Consider the following 20,000-nt stretch of genomic DNA (forward strand, 5'->3'; position numbering starts at 1 on the left):
AATTGTTTCTTTCAGTGGGTGCCGGTGAAGTAGCTTAGGAGCTAAGCGCACTTCCATTAAACCATAGCATTTGCATTTACATTTTTTTACCGTTATCGGGTCTTACCTTAATTCTTTAACTGGTGTGTCTTCTAAGCTCTCGATAGCCAGCTGGAGCTCATAAAACTCATTTACCAGCGCCGGTGGCTCGTGCTTCAGTTTAACGTCTATTCTGGGCTTTCGTGGTTCAATCCTACGCAATGGTGTAACGTGCCCATGAGAAAGATGATACACTAGTTGGTCGAAAATGGGCGAAAGAACAACTGACAGGGAAATCAGAGTCACATTGAATCGCATAACATTGTTGTGCCCGCAGACCAGTGGGACACTTTGCCTAGCAACCAAGATTGACGGTCACCAGGAATCTTGTACAATTTAGCATCCGACCGATGTTACGGAGATCGTAGGTTGGCTCTCCAGTTTCCTTTTTAGTTGTCCCATTGCCCGTCGCCAAGCAACGTCTTACAAACTAACGCCATACATCCTTTACATTTTACAACCCACGACACTATCTTTTTCTTTTACACAGGATAACGTTGATTCGTTTACTTGCAGTGTTCTGGTGTTCGAAGCCGATAAAGTTCTAGAATGAACGGGTTAGTTTCTAAAGTAACTGTGGCACTACGTCGGTGGGAGAATAAAACATGAACATTTGGCTTTATCCAACAACTGCTGGCAATTCGACCTTTCCCAATTCGTTCGATAGAACAAGATTTGCGCTAAAGTAGTCAGTGTCGTCACTACATAACTTATTCAATGACTATACTCCTTACTAAGCATGCGTGATTGCCATCTCTCAACATAGTTACTCGATGGACTGATATGAGACCTTAAAACCTTCAAAAGCGAGAACAATATTGCCGCAATCGATATTGAATTGACCGTGACAGTGCACAATCTCTTGTTTTCGCTTCACACGGTTTCGCAAATTAGTTGCGCATTCCCGAGGGACCAGACATTAAGTGATTTGTTAGATCTTTAGGCTTTTCAACAATCGCAACAAAACATCCGGAGCGGGCAACAACTGCGGAATTGTATCCCGGTCGGGACATTTGAATTTAATCAGGGGCAGGTGACCAAGAATCAACCAATTGCAGTGCTAGTTTGTTGAGTGAAGGCCTAGGTATGTAGCAAAAGGGAATGTCTGTCGCAACTGCAAACATATATTCAAAATGGCGGCGCAAAGCAAATTTTGACATTCTGGAATTCACTTTTGTTTTGTTTTCAACAGAATATGAAATACACCATTAAGCGCATATTTTTTGGCAAGAGTGGAAGTTTCTTTTAAAAACTACACCCTGGACAACACAATAAAAAACCTGTTGCAAAGAAATGCATCTTCCTTACTTGATTTTAGAAACAATCTGCAAGTCATCCCAATCAAATTGATCCTCCTTTGCGGCAGTTTTTGAGCCGTAAGATACAAAGGATTTGTTGGAAGATGCAGCGACCTCCACTCCACCACCGCTCCAAACCAGCACGGCACATCGAGACTCACGGGAACCCAGCTCGAGAGCAATGGAGGTAACCTGGAAACCACACAACCAAAGCTTTTTAATATTCAGTCAAAAGCAATGTACTTAGACAATCAAATGAACCAATTATAACTGGAATCAAGTGGCAGGCTCCAAGGGCGGGAAAATGCGTGAGTGAAATTCACGCTTGGTTAAGGATTGGTTTCTGATTGGCTGAGGAAGTGGTGGGGAAAAACTCCCGCGCAAAAACCTTCGACACTCAACCGAAAAGCGCTCTGGAAGTCATTAGAATTCTGACTAATTATTGAAAATCACCCGATGCGGGCTCGCAGCTGAGGATGCCTTGTTTTATTAATTCTCATCATGCTTATGTGGTCCATTGTGACTTACCTGAAGTTGTTTTCCAACATCTTCAGGTTGTGGAATAAGTTGAAATGGAATCACTTTAGTTTGGCCTGGTAACAGATACAGCCCACCTTCGCCTTGAGTTAACGACGTCTCAACTACACATTGCTGGTTGTAAAACTAAAAGAAACCAAACGAAAAAAGTCAACAGCAAAAAGTGTCTGTAGAAAGAACCTGACAATATACGAGCCAGAACACCCTTGAAACTAGTAATACAATGTCTTGCATGACATGTAACTTTAAGGGAACCTCCACTCCAACTAAGAAATAACTTTAAACTGGAGAAGATAACGTTGGAAATCAAATTTATTTTCAGGATTAAAAAAAAAAGAATTTTAATTTTGGTTATTTTTCGCTTATAAATTTCCAGGGATTCCCCATTCTGCCGAACTGAGGTTGCCCAATTGTTCGCACACAAAGGGTGCTTGTATAATAAAGGGTAACCGTAACACGTCACATTAAGAAATCGAAAGTGGTTCAGCGTTGTCTGTACCGCTATCGACAACGATATTCATCATCACAGTGGTCAAAATGTTGTGGACTCACGAGGCGCAGTCTCACCACTGTGCCACGCGGGATGCTTTCAAAAAGCCAATGACAAAAGCTGGAAGATTAGTGTTAGATGTATGGTAAAAGATATGAAAGTGAAGATGATGATAGATATCTAGTACAAATTCTGCCATTTTGTTTGTTTACCTGGTTGTTCAAGAAAACGGAAATCTTGGAAAATCGGATAGGAAATGTGCAGGTAACCCTGAAATCGGAAATAAAGAGAAGAGAATTCCCTCAATCCTTACATTTACATTTACCTAGAAAATCATGGTGCTAGTGAATAATTCAGTAGGGAGGTTAAGCAAGCGACGTTTTTGATCCACGGATGGAAACAGCAATTAAGTGAACATTTCGCATGCTAGGACAGTTGTCTCTCCTAGATATTTAAACGAATCGCCTCTAATAGTGAAAAGATACTTAAAAATACAAATGTGGCAGTGTTAAGACAAATTGAAAAGTAAAACAGCTCACTTCCGATAGCCGTCCGTTCCTCAAAAACGTCACGTACAGGAAAAGCAATATTCACTTGTGAGATAATTATATGCTACAACTTTCTAGAAAAATAGAAAAACAGTCTCTCTAACTGGGTTAAAAGCTTGAAAACATTAAGGCTGAAAGAGCAGTTAAACCCATAGACTTTCTCAATTTCAGCCCATTTTCGCGCCATGACAAAGTCGAGTTGTGAGCAAGTCTATTGAACCCATTACTGTGCTTTTTGCAAGTTTGCAAAATGCATCGTGCATATTTTTTATCTACACTTTATTCATGAGGAGCGTTTAGGCCCGTTTTAAACGTCGCATTTCACATGTGCCGAATCAAATGCAAATGCGAAAACTCTATTGTCTACGCTTATTTGCATTAGATTCGGCTCCCTACTCACCCCCTATGGAGTACAATACAAAGTCATTAAACAATTTCCAGTTGGCTTTAAGCCTCAGCTTATAATGAATAGCTAAAAATCCCTACAGTACCTCATTTGCACGGTTTTCATATTCATTAGGCCCGCTTTAACCGTCGCATTTTACATGTGCCGAATCTAATGCAAACGAGAAAAATCTATTGTTTTAGATTCGGCACATGTAAAATCATGGTAAAATGCGACGTTTAAAACGGGCCTTAGAACAAAATGTATCTTCAACAAGGCGTTTTAATATTTCCAGTATAGGTTTTTAGCAAAAGCCTATAACGCCTCGAAAAATCTGGGCCATTTTCGGGTGTCACAATTCCTTTTGCATCTTAAGAACGGAGAGGATTTAAGTCATCAAACTTCACAGTCCTTTTTCTTTTTGTTACCTTAAAGGCATGTTAAAAGATCAGCTTTCCAAAACAAGCGGTTAGTAGTTTCACAAATGGCTTTTCGGACCCGAAAAGTTTACGGGACTTTCGAGAAACGGGCCCCAGGTCATAATTAGTGTAATTATGAGCTGTGGTTGATTTTTTGTTTAAAAAGAAAAAAAAACAAGAGGAACTAATACATACATACATGGAGGAAAGCCCTTTGTTAGCTAAGAAGGAAGCATACCTCAAGTAAATTTGGAGAAGGATGGTTGAATCTGCAGTAGTGGTAGCAGAGTCAAAAACAGCTTTGCATTCAACTGTAAATGATGACAACACTTGATTTAACAGTATGTACACGAACACAACAGCCAAAAATTGAAACAATGAGGAAATAAGTGAGACCAGAAGAAGGCATGATAATTCTAGCTAGCAAAGCAAAGCACTAACCGAATGGTGCAATTTGGTCCATCTGTATGGTAAACACCTGAGGTGATTGCGTTGTTGCCTTCAAGGTTTTCCACAATTCTTTAGCTTCTTCAACTGCTTCAAAATCACAGCCAGGTTCAGGTTCAGGACACTCATTCTGTGTATGGTAAAACATATACTAGTTTATCTGATAGTAATGCTGCGGCACATTTCGTTGAAAGTGATGTCATTCATCATTTATTTAAGACTAACAAACTTCACCCCTTGCAGAATGTTTCATTTTTAAAACGGTGGCCACAATTTGCCGTGCACATTGACCTTGCGTTTCCGTAAGTTTCTGCTTCGACTGGTACACCACCGTGTCCCCCAGTATCAAACTGTCTACTCACAACGCCCTTTTCATATTCAGTACTGATTTATAATCTCCCCGCTTCAACATCAATAGGCCATTTCCGAGTTGCTCTTTGCCTCTCGTTCAAAACGAGTCTTGGCGCTAAGCCACTCAAATGATAATGAGTTTAATTTGCATTCAAATACACCACTCATTTCCATTTGAATGGTTGTGCACCAGGACTCACTTTGAAGCCGAGGCAAACAGCAACTCGGAATTGGGCTATTGCCTTAGGCAAAAGCTGCTCCGTTTGTAAACAGCCATTCCTCTACCTGAGCCTTGGACACATTGAATTCCGCATCCAACTATACTGAACAGCGGGAGCAGCTGTCCATTTATTTTTTACGTTGTTCGTGGCGTAGTGCATTCTGGTTAAATGCAATACATTCTGGTAGAAAGTGGTGAATTCGAGAATTATTTGCAGCTTACATACTTTTCCTTATACAGCTGTTTCGAGAAAGGTTGTCCAAAAGGAGCGTGAGAGCATTCGCAACAATGCCGAAAGGTAGTATGGGACAGTATTCAATATCAAGTGAACGATGCCACGACCGTACAGCGAAGACCTACGATGGCGAGCTATTTGGATGAAAGAGTTCTTAGGACATAGCGTTGGTGAAGTGGCAGTACACGCCGACTTATGTTGAAGCTCTCTCCTGCCATCACGCTACCAACACAAGTCTAAAAACAAAAGGGTTCATTAGCAAAATCGATGGCTCTGCACGTGCGCCACGATTTTTGTATACATTTCTCAAACTTCCTCTGCAAAATATGACATAAAATAAGTAAGGTTTAAGTCGTCAAAATCTTCCTTATTTGTTAATCCTAACTTTTTGTTACTAATTCATGGCCTGGATCATTTGACTGAATTTTGAAACTCACTCATATCTCAATGCAACACAGCATGAGCATGTATTTTTAGGAGAGGTTTTCGATAGCATTGCTGTCATGTTTTCGTTGACTCAAATTGACTGACAGTTTACCATAATGCCTTTCCACATTGTCGCGTGCGCTGAAATGCTTTTTTTTTTTGGGACCACCTTTGTCGAAACAGCTCTATCCAGATTTTGTTGTTGCTCGCTCGCTTCGCTCGCTCCATAGCAATAAAAAATGAAATTGCCCAAGTCGCGAATTTTGTGACAATTACATATTCGAAACAAAACAAATACCGTGCAGCGGCACATGGAGGAAAGCCCTTCTTAAGTTAACAAACACGGACCATACGTCAAATAAATTTGGAGATGGATAGTTGAATCTGCAGTAGTGGTAGCAGAGAAAATTAACTCATTCAATTGTCAAAATGACACAGTAAAGGAAAATGAGGCGTCCGCAGAAAAATGAAATTGTCGCGCCGCTATTTTTTGCATAAGGTCAAACTTTATATCATATTAAAGCAGGAACCCATGACCCGGAGCCTACAACTCTACTGTGTTCGTGTAACGGCGTTTTCACAGACCGATTTATTTTTAGATTGAATTTCCCGCGAATGAGACTCCCACAGAAGCCCGATGACCAATTACAAGAAATTAAGCTGACGTCATAGGGTCACCGAACCGGAACTGCCTTTGTTTTTTGACCTAATTCGCGGGAAGGGCTAGTCTAAAAATATACCTACTTGTGAAAACGCCGTTTCACAGACGCTGTATGGAAGTTGCACGCTCCAGATGGGCTCCTGATTAAAGCTAACAGATTGAATTATTTGAATAAAGTTTTCGATTTTTGGTATTTAATATTGCCTTTTAGTTTTGAGACCTCAAACTCAGAATGACCGAGTCTGCTACAGAAGCTCCTGTCCTTTCACTTTATTGCGAAAATAACCGCACTTTGTTGCATCTCAGTCACAGATGAATGCATTCCAATACCGTAAGGAATTTTTGAGATGTTAAAGAATTGAAGGAAATATCACGCACCAAGGTCTTTCTTTCATCCCACACTTAATTTGGGCAGAAAAAGGGCTATAAAATCAGTCTCTGAAGACAAATGAAGAATTCCTCACACGGTATTTGGGGTAGTACAATCATCTATTAGAACTGAAAATTTGGAAGCGATGTCTTGAAACCGTCGGGACAGGAGAAGATGATTTCGCGTGCATTTTACGGTCTAAGGTAGCAGATCGCGGTCTAAGGTAGCAGATCGCGCGTGAAGGCTGTCAATTGACACCCAATCCTTTCACGTGTGATTGACATGATACGTCAATCATTTTTCGCGCGCAGATTATGGAGGGAAACAAAGCGATTTAAGAGTTTTTAAAATTAATTTTTCAGATTTTTTTTTCCGGAAAATTTACTTCAAGGCCCACCGATTCAAGATTTTTAAAAAATTAATAACTAAAAAAATAAATAAAAAATTGAGCGAGACGGCCAAATTTACCTTTACCGAGACCTTAAAGATTCTACTCTGTATGATTAAGACGGATGATTTTGCTTGTCAGTAGGGGCCAGTTAGGGGAATCTGGATGAGACGGGTTTACGAACTGAGCTGATATGGTAACTTGACCACTGTAAAGAAATTCGAAAGCTGACGTTTCGAGCGTATGCCCTTCGTAAGAGCGTTACTCCTTCGCTCTAACAGCGACTTTTGTGCGTTTATTTTAGCCAAATGAAGTGACTTCAAGGAAATCTGTTGACAAATTCTTGATTGCTTCACATTTATGTTGGTTTAAAAAGCCAGCCCGTACCGCCATGACTTGAATAAGGTTGGTCTGACATCTTGTTTTCTCTTCTGGAGAATTCTCAGCATCTGATTGTTTGTTAAGATTAAAGAATGATGTTTCAAAACTATAGTGTCTTACACCTAACTGACTTAACTGATTAGAGTGTAATGAGAAGCGCTAGTTTTGTACCCCATGTGAACCATGTGAGCGTTAGCCCTACTAATGGAAATGGGCCCACTCAAGGACAGAGAAAAACTCTGACCAGGGTGGGAATTGAATTAACATCTTCAGTTCGCACGGCCTGCTCCCGTCTGACCTAATACTTAAGTGGTTGATGTGCTATTTTAACTGTGGGACTTTTGAAAAGGATACATCTGCCCATCAACTCGAGAGAAAGACCTATATATTCTTGGATGTTCCCAACCAAGTAAGCACATCTGAAAAAAGCCAATGGAATTACAGTTATAAAGACATCAGGTTTAAAGAATACGTGTATAATTAAATTTTAATGATGACTAAATCTCAGAAAGTGCTGCCTTTGTAATTACAAAGGTTTGACTTTTAAGTCTTCTTGGATAAGCACTGCGAACCAGGAAAAGTTTTAGCTGCAACGTTAAGTGTTGTCCGCTGAATCCAGACTGAAATGGAATCGGGATACGTTGGCTGCGTTGGTGTTTAGAGGAGGAAGAAGACACCAATACACCTAAAGCAAAACAACTTAGGACTAAGTAGAAAACCAGAAAACGCAATCCACATCATCACGTCTGCTTGACATGTGACACAGAGTCCCAGAATTTGACGAGAGGTATCAGTGGCCTTCCTTGGCTGTTCCAACTTTGCTCTGCGGCCCTTTGCATAGCTGAAGTATTTTGGTAAAACTGGACTGAGAAATACTTGGATTTAAAATTTTTAAACGAAAACCAACCTGAGAGATGTGATTAACACTGAAGTCAGAAGTGACCACCATTTTTCTCTGCAGTAATCCCACTTGACTCTGCTCAACAACCTAAAATATTAAAATACATGTAAAAAACGACATAACTAAGAAAGCACTGCTTACCTTACATCATTAATCATTGTTGCTTCAACCTTCACAACACATCGATGAACACAATGTTTATATCATAGGGTGGGTGTGATCAAGAATGTACTGATAGTGGCTGCCAGAGGCGCCATTACAAGCTGAAACCCGATCTCATCCCAGAGAAAGAACTGTAAACTGCCACAAGACTGCGAGATCTATGAGCTATATACACCATAACAATAATAATAATAATCATCATCATCATAAGTGCATGTATGTCTATTCACAAATCATTTCAGTGGAACACTTGGATTCTTTTGAACTTATCTCCCACTCATCTTTTACATGTATTTTTTTTTACCGGGATTGTCATTAAATTTTACATGTCATATCTACTTTACTGGTATTGTGAGAATGCGACATTTTGACAATTTCAGTCCTGGCAGTACATGTATAGCAGGAAATTGGTCACCTGGACTAAGCCTCTACTAGTCTCTTACAGCTCAGTGGAACATGAGTGGAAGAGCCTCCAAAACAAGCAATCAAGAGGTCATACATGTAGGTTCAAACCCTTAAATGAAATTGTATATGCTTTTGATTGCAGTAAAAATGCACTTAGCTACCAAGCTATGTAGATCACAGGTACTGCAGAACGTGAATGAGAACCCCAACTTACAGTACAAGAGGCAACTAGAACCAGAATTGAAAGACAAATTGAACACTGGCCCAAGCAGGATTTACTAAACCTGGTGTAGTGCTGCATGCAAATCCAACACTCAGTTCGCCATTACAAAAACACACCCCTTCAGAGTAATTTTTTTGTTATCATTTAATCTACACATTTTACTTACATCAAAGCCTTGCCAAAATCTCTTGCATGGTAGTATTCCTCTCCCATCTGCACCACTACAAAAGTAACAAAAAAAAGTTATGCCTCCAGGATTGTTCAACTTTTCAAAGCTTACCAGCAAAAGCAAACAACAGACTGCCGAGGGAACAATTAACGGCAAGAAACAAAATGCACCAATCCTACCATAGCTGCAGCTTAAAACCAACCAGTCACAACTGAGCACCCTATTTCACATGCAATGATTCGACCTCATTGACAACAAGCAGTATGCAAACATTGGGGTTGGGAGCAGAGTTGGGGAAGTGGCAAGGGCACTCACCTCCCACCAATGTATCCCAGGCTCGATTCCTGGACTTGATGACATATGCGGCCTATTCTGCTCTAAGAGGTTTTTCTCCTGGTACTCAGGTTTTCCCCTCACCTTAAAAACCAATGTCTGATTTGACTTGTCTTGTACTGGATTTATAACAAATTGCTGGACACCAGATGATTGTATAATCAGCTGATTGATCTTCCCATGGCCACTAACTATGCCATCATAAATACACTTTATTTTTATCATTGTTATTATTATTACACATCACAATCTACATAATTCACAAGCGATGATTTCAAAAGACAAATGAAAAATTAAGGCATTCGGTTTTTTCCTTAATGACTTGAATAAGAAATTTAAAAACGTCTGCTTACGAGCCAAGTGGCCCATTAGGCCGGAGCTTATCCCCGTTTCTGTAGCATGAAGCGACTAGGAGTATTTCTACTCCCCACTGGATGGGATGCTAGTCCATCACAGGGCTACCCCGACCTTTAAATTTGCCAGAACCCATTTATACACCTGGGTGGAGAGAGGCACCGTGAGAGTAACGTGTCTTGCCCAAGAACAAAACACAATGTCCCCGGCCAGGACCCTAACCCGGACCACTCGCTCCGGAGTGGAGCGCACTAACCATGATCATGAGGCCACCGCGCCTCCCATGAGAATTAAAAGAGAAGCAATAATTGGGAGACTGAAATAATAAAATAGTTACTAACTGAGGTATCTTTTCATTCTTGGTGACTTGTACTTTTTAAACTGAGCCACGGCACTGCTGAGAAGAGGAATAATGATCCACTAAAAGCAAAAACAAAAAAGCATTGAATTGATCACTACTACATGTACTAAAGGACTTACTCCATGGTGAAGACCGTGTATGTAATGATTTAACATTATGAAAAGCAATACAACAAGACAAATCTCGGGGGGGGCGGGGGGGGCGACTCCCTTATAATTATGGGCTACATATGTATGTGCGGCCCTACAGGGTATGGCTTTTTAGCTGTTTTGGTCTGAGTAGGGTATCAATTCCGACCATTTGGTCTGAAATCGGGTATGGTTTGTTCACTCAGTCTTGAATTGGGTATGTTTTTTAGAAGAAGCTTCTTTATTATTGGGCGATAAGACCGTCAACAAAGCCCTTCTCAAATTATTTTTGGCCAGGTCTGAAATAGGGTAGGGAAAATCCAAGATTTTGGTCTGAAATAGGGTAAGGGTTTAAGGAAGCAGGCTGCAAACACCCCCACCCAATTATCCTGGGAGAACTCCCCCCTTTGGGAGACAAAGACAAGTGGATGGTTGCAGTCAAAGGCAACCCAAAGGCTATGCTTTCGATGATTTTTATCATTGTTACCCGATTACATAGGATTCCACAACTTGTCCCCAGTAATATCAGTACTCATTTTCCCAAACTCAAATGAATGGAAAGCTGAGAGAACTTTGGAGTTGGGATTCAAACCCGGCGTGCTGGGATACAGCCTGTGAGCGCTATCTCCTACACTGCATGCACACCCATGAAAAGCAATACAATACAGTTCAAATAACACTTTAAGTGCATAACTAAGCTCAGAATGGAATCTAAAAATAATGTTAATTCTAAAAAAAATCAATTTTTTTTATTCAGTCAGTGAGTGAGTCAGTCAGTCAGTCATTAATTCATTAACAGCTAAGACTGATGATAGTACTGAAAGAAAAAAAATGTAATTTGAGTTTTGATGAAGAGTGAACTGGGAAGCTATTAATAATAATTTATTAACCGGTTGGTTTTCTTGTTAAATCCCCAAACATTTTAAGTTCTAAAATACAGGAAGACTGTGATCAATTAAATACCCTGCGTGTTACTACAAACTCAAGAAACAAAGGATACATCTGACCTGTGACAAAAAAATTTTAATGTTATTTTTTCCTTCCAAGAGTTATAAAGTTCGACAAGAAATGTTTGAATTAAACACAAAGATCAAAGATTCACTTTCCTAGATGATGTTATTTATCACCAGGTAATTCTATCGTTTTGGAAATAAAAGCTGCTTTATTATTCATCCGGGTCACAAATTCCTGCTGGTTTTGGGGCTCATCTGTTGAAATTCTTAGAACAGACCTGTTTACTTTTGTGATTCATGCACGCACTGCGGGCCTATTTGCCACCACAGACTTAAAATCACTCACTCACTCACTCACTCTTACAACCCGATGACATAGCGTGTAGTGCACTTATAAAGTGCACTTAACCACAAGAACGAAGAAAAATGAAAGAACCTCAATTTACAAGTATTTACAGGTCAGACAATGTTTTCAAGCTTTTGGATTGCAACACAATTAAGTCTTTCAAAGAAGACCAAAGGTCTTTTGAAATATCAATAATTGCCACAAAGGAAGACGATTGTTTGCCTATACACTAGTCTGTACTCTTTTCTGTCTAGCTGACTAACTGTCAGAAGACGTTAATAGTTTTTGCAAAGATTGGGCATTCAATCTGTATCTTTACAATGTGTTTCAGACAAAATTGTCTTGCTTCATTTAACACACATGCACAACCAAAATAGATATGATATTTCCAAGTAAAGAACTTCTGAATTATGACTTTTATGCCAACAAGTGAAAAGAGCCATCACTACTTCTAACACTTATTGCCGTAACTTTTTTCCTAGTGTTTTAATTCTATTTTATTAAATTTTGCTTCACTCATATTAAACTTGGTTAATAACACACCATTTTTTTTTAACCTTTACTAGTTTAGGGTTCATTAAATGCTCAAGTGTAAATTTTAAGGTCCCTTGCAGGCAAGGTAAATTTTAAAGGTCAACACTGTTCTATCAAAGTTGGATTTGAGGGTAAAAGTGTTCTTTTGAGAATTTTTTGTGAAGAAGACTCGTTCATAGATATATAACAGCTTTTAATTCCAAGTTTATGTTTACTGTAAATTCCTCTCTCCTTTGTATGTGTGTGTGTATATATCATTATAATACCTATACACTCACTGAATGGTCAACTTGTATTTCCTGAGCCTGGAGTGCGATTATTCCAGCATGCTCTAATGCAGCATCTGGTGGTTCAATTCCTGTATATAAAAATGTTCAATATATAAATTAGTTGATCAATTAAAATAAATGTCACAAAATTTCCTACTTGCATTAAATTCCAAATCATAGCTATGTTCTTCATATGAATCATATGAACTTTCTTTGAAGTTTTAACCCCTCCCCATGTGAGAGTGAGGTTTATAATATTATGTATTTTTCTCCAGATGTCTGATGTCAGACGATTTTACTCGCCAGTTGGGGATGTTTAAGGTGTGAATGGGTTAACCATGGTACAGCATTGCAAGCACTGAGAAAGTCCATAGTTTGTGATCCTGGGAAACTGGGATTAGAGCTGCTGACTTTCATCTGAAGGTGCCATAATGCCCATAGATAGTTCGTGTAGATACAGTATTACACTAAACTACCGGTACCTAAATCTACTCAGGAAGCAACAATACATGTAACACTTCACTAATAAATTCTAACCGACATTACGATTGAAGCCCTAACCCAAACCCTTTTCAGCTAAGAGGAAGGTGACATTTTAATAGACCAAAGGGAACAACATTATGCTATTTGCATCAAGGTGCAAGAATTTGGTTATGTTTCACTTCCAGGCAAAAATTGTAGGGGTCAATTTTGATTAAAAAGAATACAACAGGGCCCGGTTGTTCGAAAGCGGGTTAACTTAATCCAGGATTAGCGTTAACTTTTGTTTCATGTTTTCAACTTTTTGGTGAAAGTTTCTTTTGCTTATTTTTTGTTGTTCAGGATTGACTTCTTCTAATGTAAAGTTTTGCCGAATATCAGCGTTGAACAGCATTTGGGAAGAGAGAAATAAACTCCTTGGTTAATTTGTAATCTGGGATTAGCGTTAATCCGCTTTTGAACAACCGGGCCCAGAGATTTATCTACATGTATATGTAAAATTTTCTTGTTTATTTGTCACCTTGAAAACCTTGCCTCCAAGGTCTTTGGCCAAAGAAATCCAAGTTTCCAGCATTCTCCAATGGATTCATGGATAATGGAGTGGTCGTCTGCAAAATCACAAAAAAAGAAACAAAAGAAGAAGCAAAACCAATGATCAATATGAGATGATCGTTAGGACTTAGCTAAACAAACTTTTGGTTTAGGTTTAGGAGGTGGCATACTATAGCACATTGTCCAGGAGTTGCCTGACAATGCTTCAGGTTTATTGCATTTTTCTTAGGTGGCACGAGACCCAATACTGCCAGTAAAATAGCCAGCTTGGTTTCCTCCAGCCAGTTGAAAATTTTCAACATTTTGCATTTGATTTGTGATCATCTTTCTGAGCTCAAATTTGTAAATTTGTTGTATGAATTACAAACACAGACACCGGTAATTATTTAAAATGATTAAGATTACATGTAAAATCAATGGGGTTCAATGCACATTGTCCTTGGCCATCTCTCTTTCTCTCTCAAGCCCAACAGGATTCAGGATGAGACCCCTTTAGCTTAAAAGAGAGCTGTTTATAAGCCCTTAATTACACAAACTCCTGACCATAAAATGCCTGTTTCTGATGCGCAAAACCATCCAAATACTACAGAAAGTAATTTAAAATAGATTTGTATGGTCCTTATGCCACCCTCCCTCCCCTCTCCACACAAAATTTGACACCTCATTCATTCAATTTATGCTCTGTAATATTTCAATGTTTATTACAGCCATGAACAACACACTTGACAAATTACCCTATGCAGATTGAAGAAGGAAAGTTCAGTTAACAAGAGCACAAGTAAGCGATTGATGACTAATTCTCTGTAGAGTGTCCATAAAAGTGTAGTGTCAACCACAGATGTACTAATATTAAACAGCAGCAAAATCAACCATGGAGGTGATCGACCAACAATCATTTAGCTAATTTTAATATTTTAAATGATACAACCAAGAGTGCCTGAAAGTGAATGAACATTCTTCATGGCTATACGAAAGTCTTTCACATAAACATAAATCTTTGTTTGAGAATCAATCAAGAAAATTGAATTGAAAGTATTATAGACCAAGCATAGCATGATCTTTTCAATAATAATAATTATTATTATTATAATTATAATCATGAAAACTCTCAAAACATTGCTCATAACTACTAATTTGGAGATCACAATCATGGTTTCCTGTTTCAAATCCAACTAACACCAAGAAGCTTCAGCAAAATTAACGCTGTGCAATGCTTGAATGCTCATTTAGAAAATGGTTGCCAGATTGAACATTACGAATGAGTCTTCAAGAATAAATTATACTAGAATTCATGTGAGAAACTGAATAAACTTAAAGGTTTTAGTTGAAAGAAACAACATGACAAGAAACTTTTCATTCTAGAAATAGTTGATCATGAATTAATCACAGTTGTTTGTGTTTTGAAGAAGATGCAACTGCAAATACATGTAAGAAGTAATTAATAACCAAATTCAGAGGCTTGCAAAAATGAGTTCCTCCCATCAGTTTCCATCGAAGTTGCATGTATGTCTGGCTCCCTTGTATCTAAACACAAGCTCATTAGTAGTTTTGTTTATTAATATGTTTTACAAGCCAGTTGAAGGATATACCTACATGACACAAACCCTGACACAACTGTCTCCTAACAATGGCATTGTTGGCAGCTTGTTGATAATAAAACCCCGGGTGTTGAGTCTACAGTAAAAGAGAATATCTGTCAGTCATCATTGTGATTTACATGCCACATTTTGAAAAATTCTGTTCCAGCAAAAGTATCTGGAGTTACAGCAATGTACTTCATGCCGAGTCCTCTACTGCCCACATTGCTAGGAATGTCAATATTTTTGGTGCGGCAACAGATCACCTCTGTCATGAACTCAACATTGAATAGAGGAGTGGGGAATTGTTTAAGAGCACACAGTGGCATAAATCACTGACGATGTGAATAGTGTAAGAATTACTCTATTTTTAGCATGGTGTGCCAATTCCTGGAACTCGATGGAAGAGAATGGCAACTAAAAATTAGAGGAAACCAGAAAGTTTGGTTTTATCAAAGAAGTTCATAAACTTTAAAATAAAATAAATTAATCACTACAAGGACAATGTGTCACTTGCAGTTTAATTATTTATCTTTAGTTATCAACTTGTTTGATAAAACCAAATTTTCATGTCTCACTCCCCACCACTCTGGCCCAGCACCATAGTTTTTTTTTTAATAAACTAACCGCTTTATTCATTTAAAATCAGTGGGCAGGTACAAAAGTCAGACCAGATCACCTCAGATTGCTCACCTTGGATTGAGAGAAAAATGGTTTCACGCATGTTTACCGAAACTACGTATTCCACATTTGTCCCAATTTCACCAAGGTTAGCATAAAGATTTGGGCTAGGGTGATTTCTCAAGGCCTTATCACTTGTTTTTATGTCAATCTGAGGAGAGCAATCTGAGTTGATCTGGTCCGACTTTTGTACCTGCCTAAGATGAGAAGGCCACGCATGGATCAAAACTGTGAAACGAAACATCAAAACACCATGTATGATCCCACCATACAAAGACAAAGGTTGGATTTGAGATTATTGTTTTAGGCCTAAACTGTCATTGCTCCTAATCTCAATCTTAATCTGAATCCTAATCATAATCTCAATTAATTAGGAGCAATAACTCCTAATTAATTTAGGCCTCTGTCGGTTAGTATTCAATGCATGGTGGGGTCATATATGGTGTTTTAGCATTTCGTTTCACTGTTTCATGGTTTAGTAATATCCAAGGCATTTAGATTTAGCTTTGTCTTACACCAGGCGATTTAACTCACCAATGGGGTGAAAGGGTTGGGTTGAGGAGCACTGCATTTTTTATTCTGAGTTCCTGGTGTACAGTCCTTTTTTATACCTTATTGCTAATTCGGGGAGAAGGGATGGCGCAGTGATGAGAGCACTCGCCACCCACCAATGTGGCCCGGGTTCGATTCTCAGATCTGACGTCTTATGTGGGTTGAGTTTGTTGGTTCTCTACTCTCCTCTGAGAGGTTTTTATCCACTCAGGTACCTCGGTTTTCTCCTCTCCTCAAAACCCAGTATGATTTGTGGACAACCCCACAAGCTCTTCGGCTTTAAACATTATCATGCGAAAATACAGTTCAATTAAAAGGTGGTTTATCAATCCATCACTGACGAGATTAAGACTCTCCGCTTCATTTAATTCTGGTAACATTTATTATTATCAACAACAAAAATTAATTACATTGAAGTTTAAGAATACTACGATAATTCTACATACCTGAAGGGCTGTAAGCCCATTCCTGATGGCTTCATCAAATAAATCACCAAATAAACTAAACCTACAAAGAAAGACTTCCTGAATGCAAATTTGATGACAAGAGCATTTTGTTGGGAAATGGACAACAACATGAAGATGTAAGTAGATTTCATTGGGAAGGAGTGGTATGCACCTGTACAGTACCACTCCTGTGTTGTAAAAAGGCTCACAAGGAGTTAACATTATGTTTAAAAATAGAGTAGGCGTGGCCAGGAGAAACACATATTTAATAGCTGTTTTTGACAAAAGTTATTTGTACAAAAGTTGTGTTCATGTAAAATGATCTTATATTCTCACATGCCCTTTGCCTTAATTCCACAATTCACCAGTTCTTTATTGACAATCAACCAACCAATGCATGCAAAAAATAACAAAAATGAAATATCAGAGCAACAAGCCCAACTCATACAAAGGAAAAGGAAAAACTTTCAGATGTAAATTACATTCTGTCAACAAACAGAAGACAGCATAAATTTACACTAGCTTGGGGATGGGAAGGTCAGAAAGCTGTTGAACTCAAAGCAAAACAATACTGATTGAATCACATGACCTGAAGCACAAATTTAAAGCTAATAAAATTAATGCACAAATTTTGCTCTGTATCAGGCAACCCCACTTCAGTGTGAGAGAAGTTACAGTACACTGTAGTTCGTTCACTTTCTTGCTTCTTTAACTTAACTACAACTCAACTATGCTATATAGTTCTTCTTCCCTTGTCTCTTTTTTTTTCCTTATTAAAATGATGAACTTAAAAGAGTATTAGGGGCACACTCAAAAACCTCACGGTTCCTTTAGCCTCTAGACTCCAAATAATTACTTACTATTCCTTGTTATCTTATTGTAAATTCACGGCTGTAGCCAGATAAAAAAAATTGAGGCAATGTCCAACGTTAAATTATCTTCATAGGTATTTAAGGTGTTTTTGACGCCTGATTAGAAAAATCACAAACAAAATGATTGATGTAAGTGCCTCGGATTGCCTAATACTGGCTACGGCCCATTTTTTTAATGTATGTAAATTAAATTATTGTTGTTGATTGTCAGCCAGCCATAAAAAATATTAAATAGCAAGTAGTTATCACGATAATATTAATAATTTTATCGTAATGATTATGATATAAAACAAACAGCATACACACAAGTTTGATAAGTACCACACTTGATTTTTTTAAAGACCCTCCTATTACTTTGATTTTGTTAAAACAAGCTTTGTTATTGTAGACTAAAAGTCGTACCACAAGAAAGGATATTGCTACACTGAACTTACTGTTTAGAAAGCCAAGCCGAGTGTTCAAATGCAAGCTCAGGACAGCCAACTTTCTCCTTGAACAAATCAACATGTTTCCGAAACTGTGATATTGCATCTAAAGGAGCTGATGCTTGGAAACTTAAACGACAAATCTGCAAGATGCAATGTTCATATGACATGATGTTGTACCTGCTCATTTGTGGAAGGAACAAGTACAAGTACATGCTTATGGTAACCCTGAAAGCCAAATCCACATAATTATTCTATCTCATATTTTGGGGAAAACATGTAATGCTCAAATTTACCTGAGTGTAAAGATAGATAGATAGATAGGTAGATAGATAGGTAGATAGATAGATAGATAGATAGATAGATAGATAGATAGATAGATAGATAGATAGATAGATAGATAGACATTCTACAAACATTCTATGGCTTGCACAAATAATAATATAGTGTATTGTAAAAAATTCTTCAAAACAAACCTTGTAACTAATAAATCCTGCAACAACTTTTATTTCCAAAATATTCATGTTGCTTGTCTTAATTTCTCCAAGAAGACTGTAAGCTTGGCGATAATGTCTGAAAGTATAAAAATTTCTTTACTCTTTTCCTTTAAATTACATAAAATATTACATTAGTCAAACATACCAGGACATCCTGTAAAATAATATTCATTTGATATTTATGCTGCTAAAAATTAGAGCAGCCACCTTTGCTGAATAGAGGCTAAATTGCAATCTTAGTAGTTTTAACCCATTGACTCTTGGGAGTGAGACTTACTGTCATATATTTCACTGACACCAAACAATTTTACTCCTCAATGAAGGAAGGGGGTCGAGAAAGGGAGGGGGGGAAGGAGGGGAGGTTCAGGAGTCAATGGGGGCTGGGCAATCTGGGAGCCAGCAAGTTGTGCGATCCATTTGAGTCTTTCACTTAATGCGCCGATCAACTCGAAACTTCAACATCCCCCCACCACCCCTCCCCGGGCATTTGAACTTTTGAAGATTGGATAATTCAAATTCCTGCCCCCTTGGGCCAAAATGGTGTTCAAACGCCCTACCCTATCGTCAAATTTGTCTGTCATACCCTACTAAAGAACAACGGTTGTTGGCTCCTGCCATCTTTAACAAAGACCTTCTGAAGACCTTTTTTGTAAGCCAATCGCTCACAAAATGCTACATCACTTCCTTTAAACACTTCCAACTCATCCAAACACGTGTTATATAACTGTTAGCGAGTTCGGCGCCCACAAAAAACAATAATTTGAAATCTGACACTTCCGGTTCAATTTTCCCCACCCCACCCAGGCAAAGGTCAAATTCCCAACTCCCAGGGCACAGAAGATATTCAAATGCCCGGGTTTTCCCGGGAAGGGGGGATGCATATATAAGCATCCATTTAAACCATTGACTCCTGGGGGTTCCCTATTGACGAGTCTGGCCAGTTTGGATGTCAAAGGGTTAAAATAGAGGTGATAAATAGTATTTACATGTACGTCTATAAGCACACATTTTAAAACGGTTAGCTTTCAATAACTGTGTGACTCGCATGTTGACTTGCACTGCTTGCCATGTTGGCTTGCATAACTCACATGGCTTGCATGACTCGCATGGCAGGCATTCATGACTTGCATGACTCTCTGGCTCGCACATTGTCCTCACTTGAGTCAATGGGTTAAGCAAACATAATTTTGAAATCTCAAGCAAAATGAGGTCTTTTTTCTTTCATAAAACCTATAATTATGTAGGAGTCTTTAGTAAATAGTAAATTTACATACTTTATGGCAGAATGAGGGTCCTGTCGCAGCTCATTAAAGAATGCAACTTTAAACTGATGCCGTACCAACAATAACTGAGAAAAGACAAAAAAGCAGTTAAAACTCAGAAGTTTGATAAGTTAAACAAAGAAAACTATACAGGTTAATCTTCTTGCTGTACTCAGCAAAACAGTAATGGGAAATAGTCAGATTTAAAGTTATGTATTAAGATCATGGGCAAAATGAGGATGAATACAGTTGTATCTATTCTCTCTTTCTTGGCATTCACACCA

At 38.5% G+C, this 20,000-nt stretch overlaps 1 protein-coding gene across 1 annotated transcript in view; it reads right to left on the reverse strand.

Annotated features, from left to right (window-relative positions):
• The window catches only part of LOC137974818 (trafficking protein particle complex subunit 11-like), a 53,077-nt gene that overhangs the window by 19,345 nt on the left and 13,732 nt on the right, over positions 1-20,000 (reverse strand). The window contains exons 7-24 of the mRNA XM_068821809.1: positions 19,729-19,802; positions 18,434-18,530; positions 17,967-18,100; positions 16,661-16,721; positions 14,998-15,078; positions 13,373-13,460; positions 12,382-12,461; positions 10,123-10,201; positions 9,092-9,146; positions 8,142-8,222; positions 7,589-7,653; positions 7,241-7,302; positions 4,197-4,332; positions 3,994-4,066; positions 2,616-2,673; positions 1,905-2,039; positions 1,387-1,568; positions 107-232 (exon numbers count right to left, since the gene is read on the reverse strand). Of these exons, the coding sequence (XP_068677910.1) occupies positions 107-232; positions 1,387-1,568; positions 1,905-2,039; positions 2,616-2,673; positions 3,994-4,066; positions 4,197-4,332; positions 7,241-7,302; positions 7,589-7,653; positions 8,142-8,222; positions 9,092-9,146; positions 10,123-10,201; positions 12,382-12,461; positions 13,373-13,460; positions 14,998-15,078; positions 16,661-16,721; positions 17,967-18,100; positions 18,434-18,530; positions 19,729-19,802 (1,667 nt within the window). The remainder of the gene's footprint in view (positions 1-106; positions 233-1,386; positions 1,569-1,904; positions 2,040-2,615; positions 2,674-3,993; positions 4,067-4,196; positions 4,333-7,240; positions 7,303-7,588; positions 7,654-8,141; positions 8,223-9,091; positions 9,147-10,122; positions 10,202-12,381; positions 12,462-13,372; positions 13,461-14,997; positions 15,079-16,660; positions 16,722-17,966; positions 18,101-18,433; positions 18,531-19,728; positions 19,803-20,000) is intronic.

This window comes from Montipora foliosa, chromosome 11 (assembly GCF_036669935.1).
Source record: "Montipora foliosa isolate CH-2021 chromosome 11, ASM3666993v2, whole genome shotgun sequence".
In the NCBI taxonomy this organism is placed as follows: Eukaryota; Metazoa; Cnidaria; class Anthozoa; order Scleractinia; family Acroporidae; genus Montipora; species Montipora foliosa.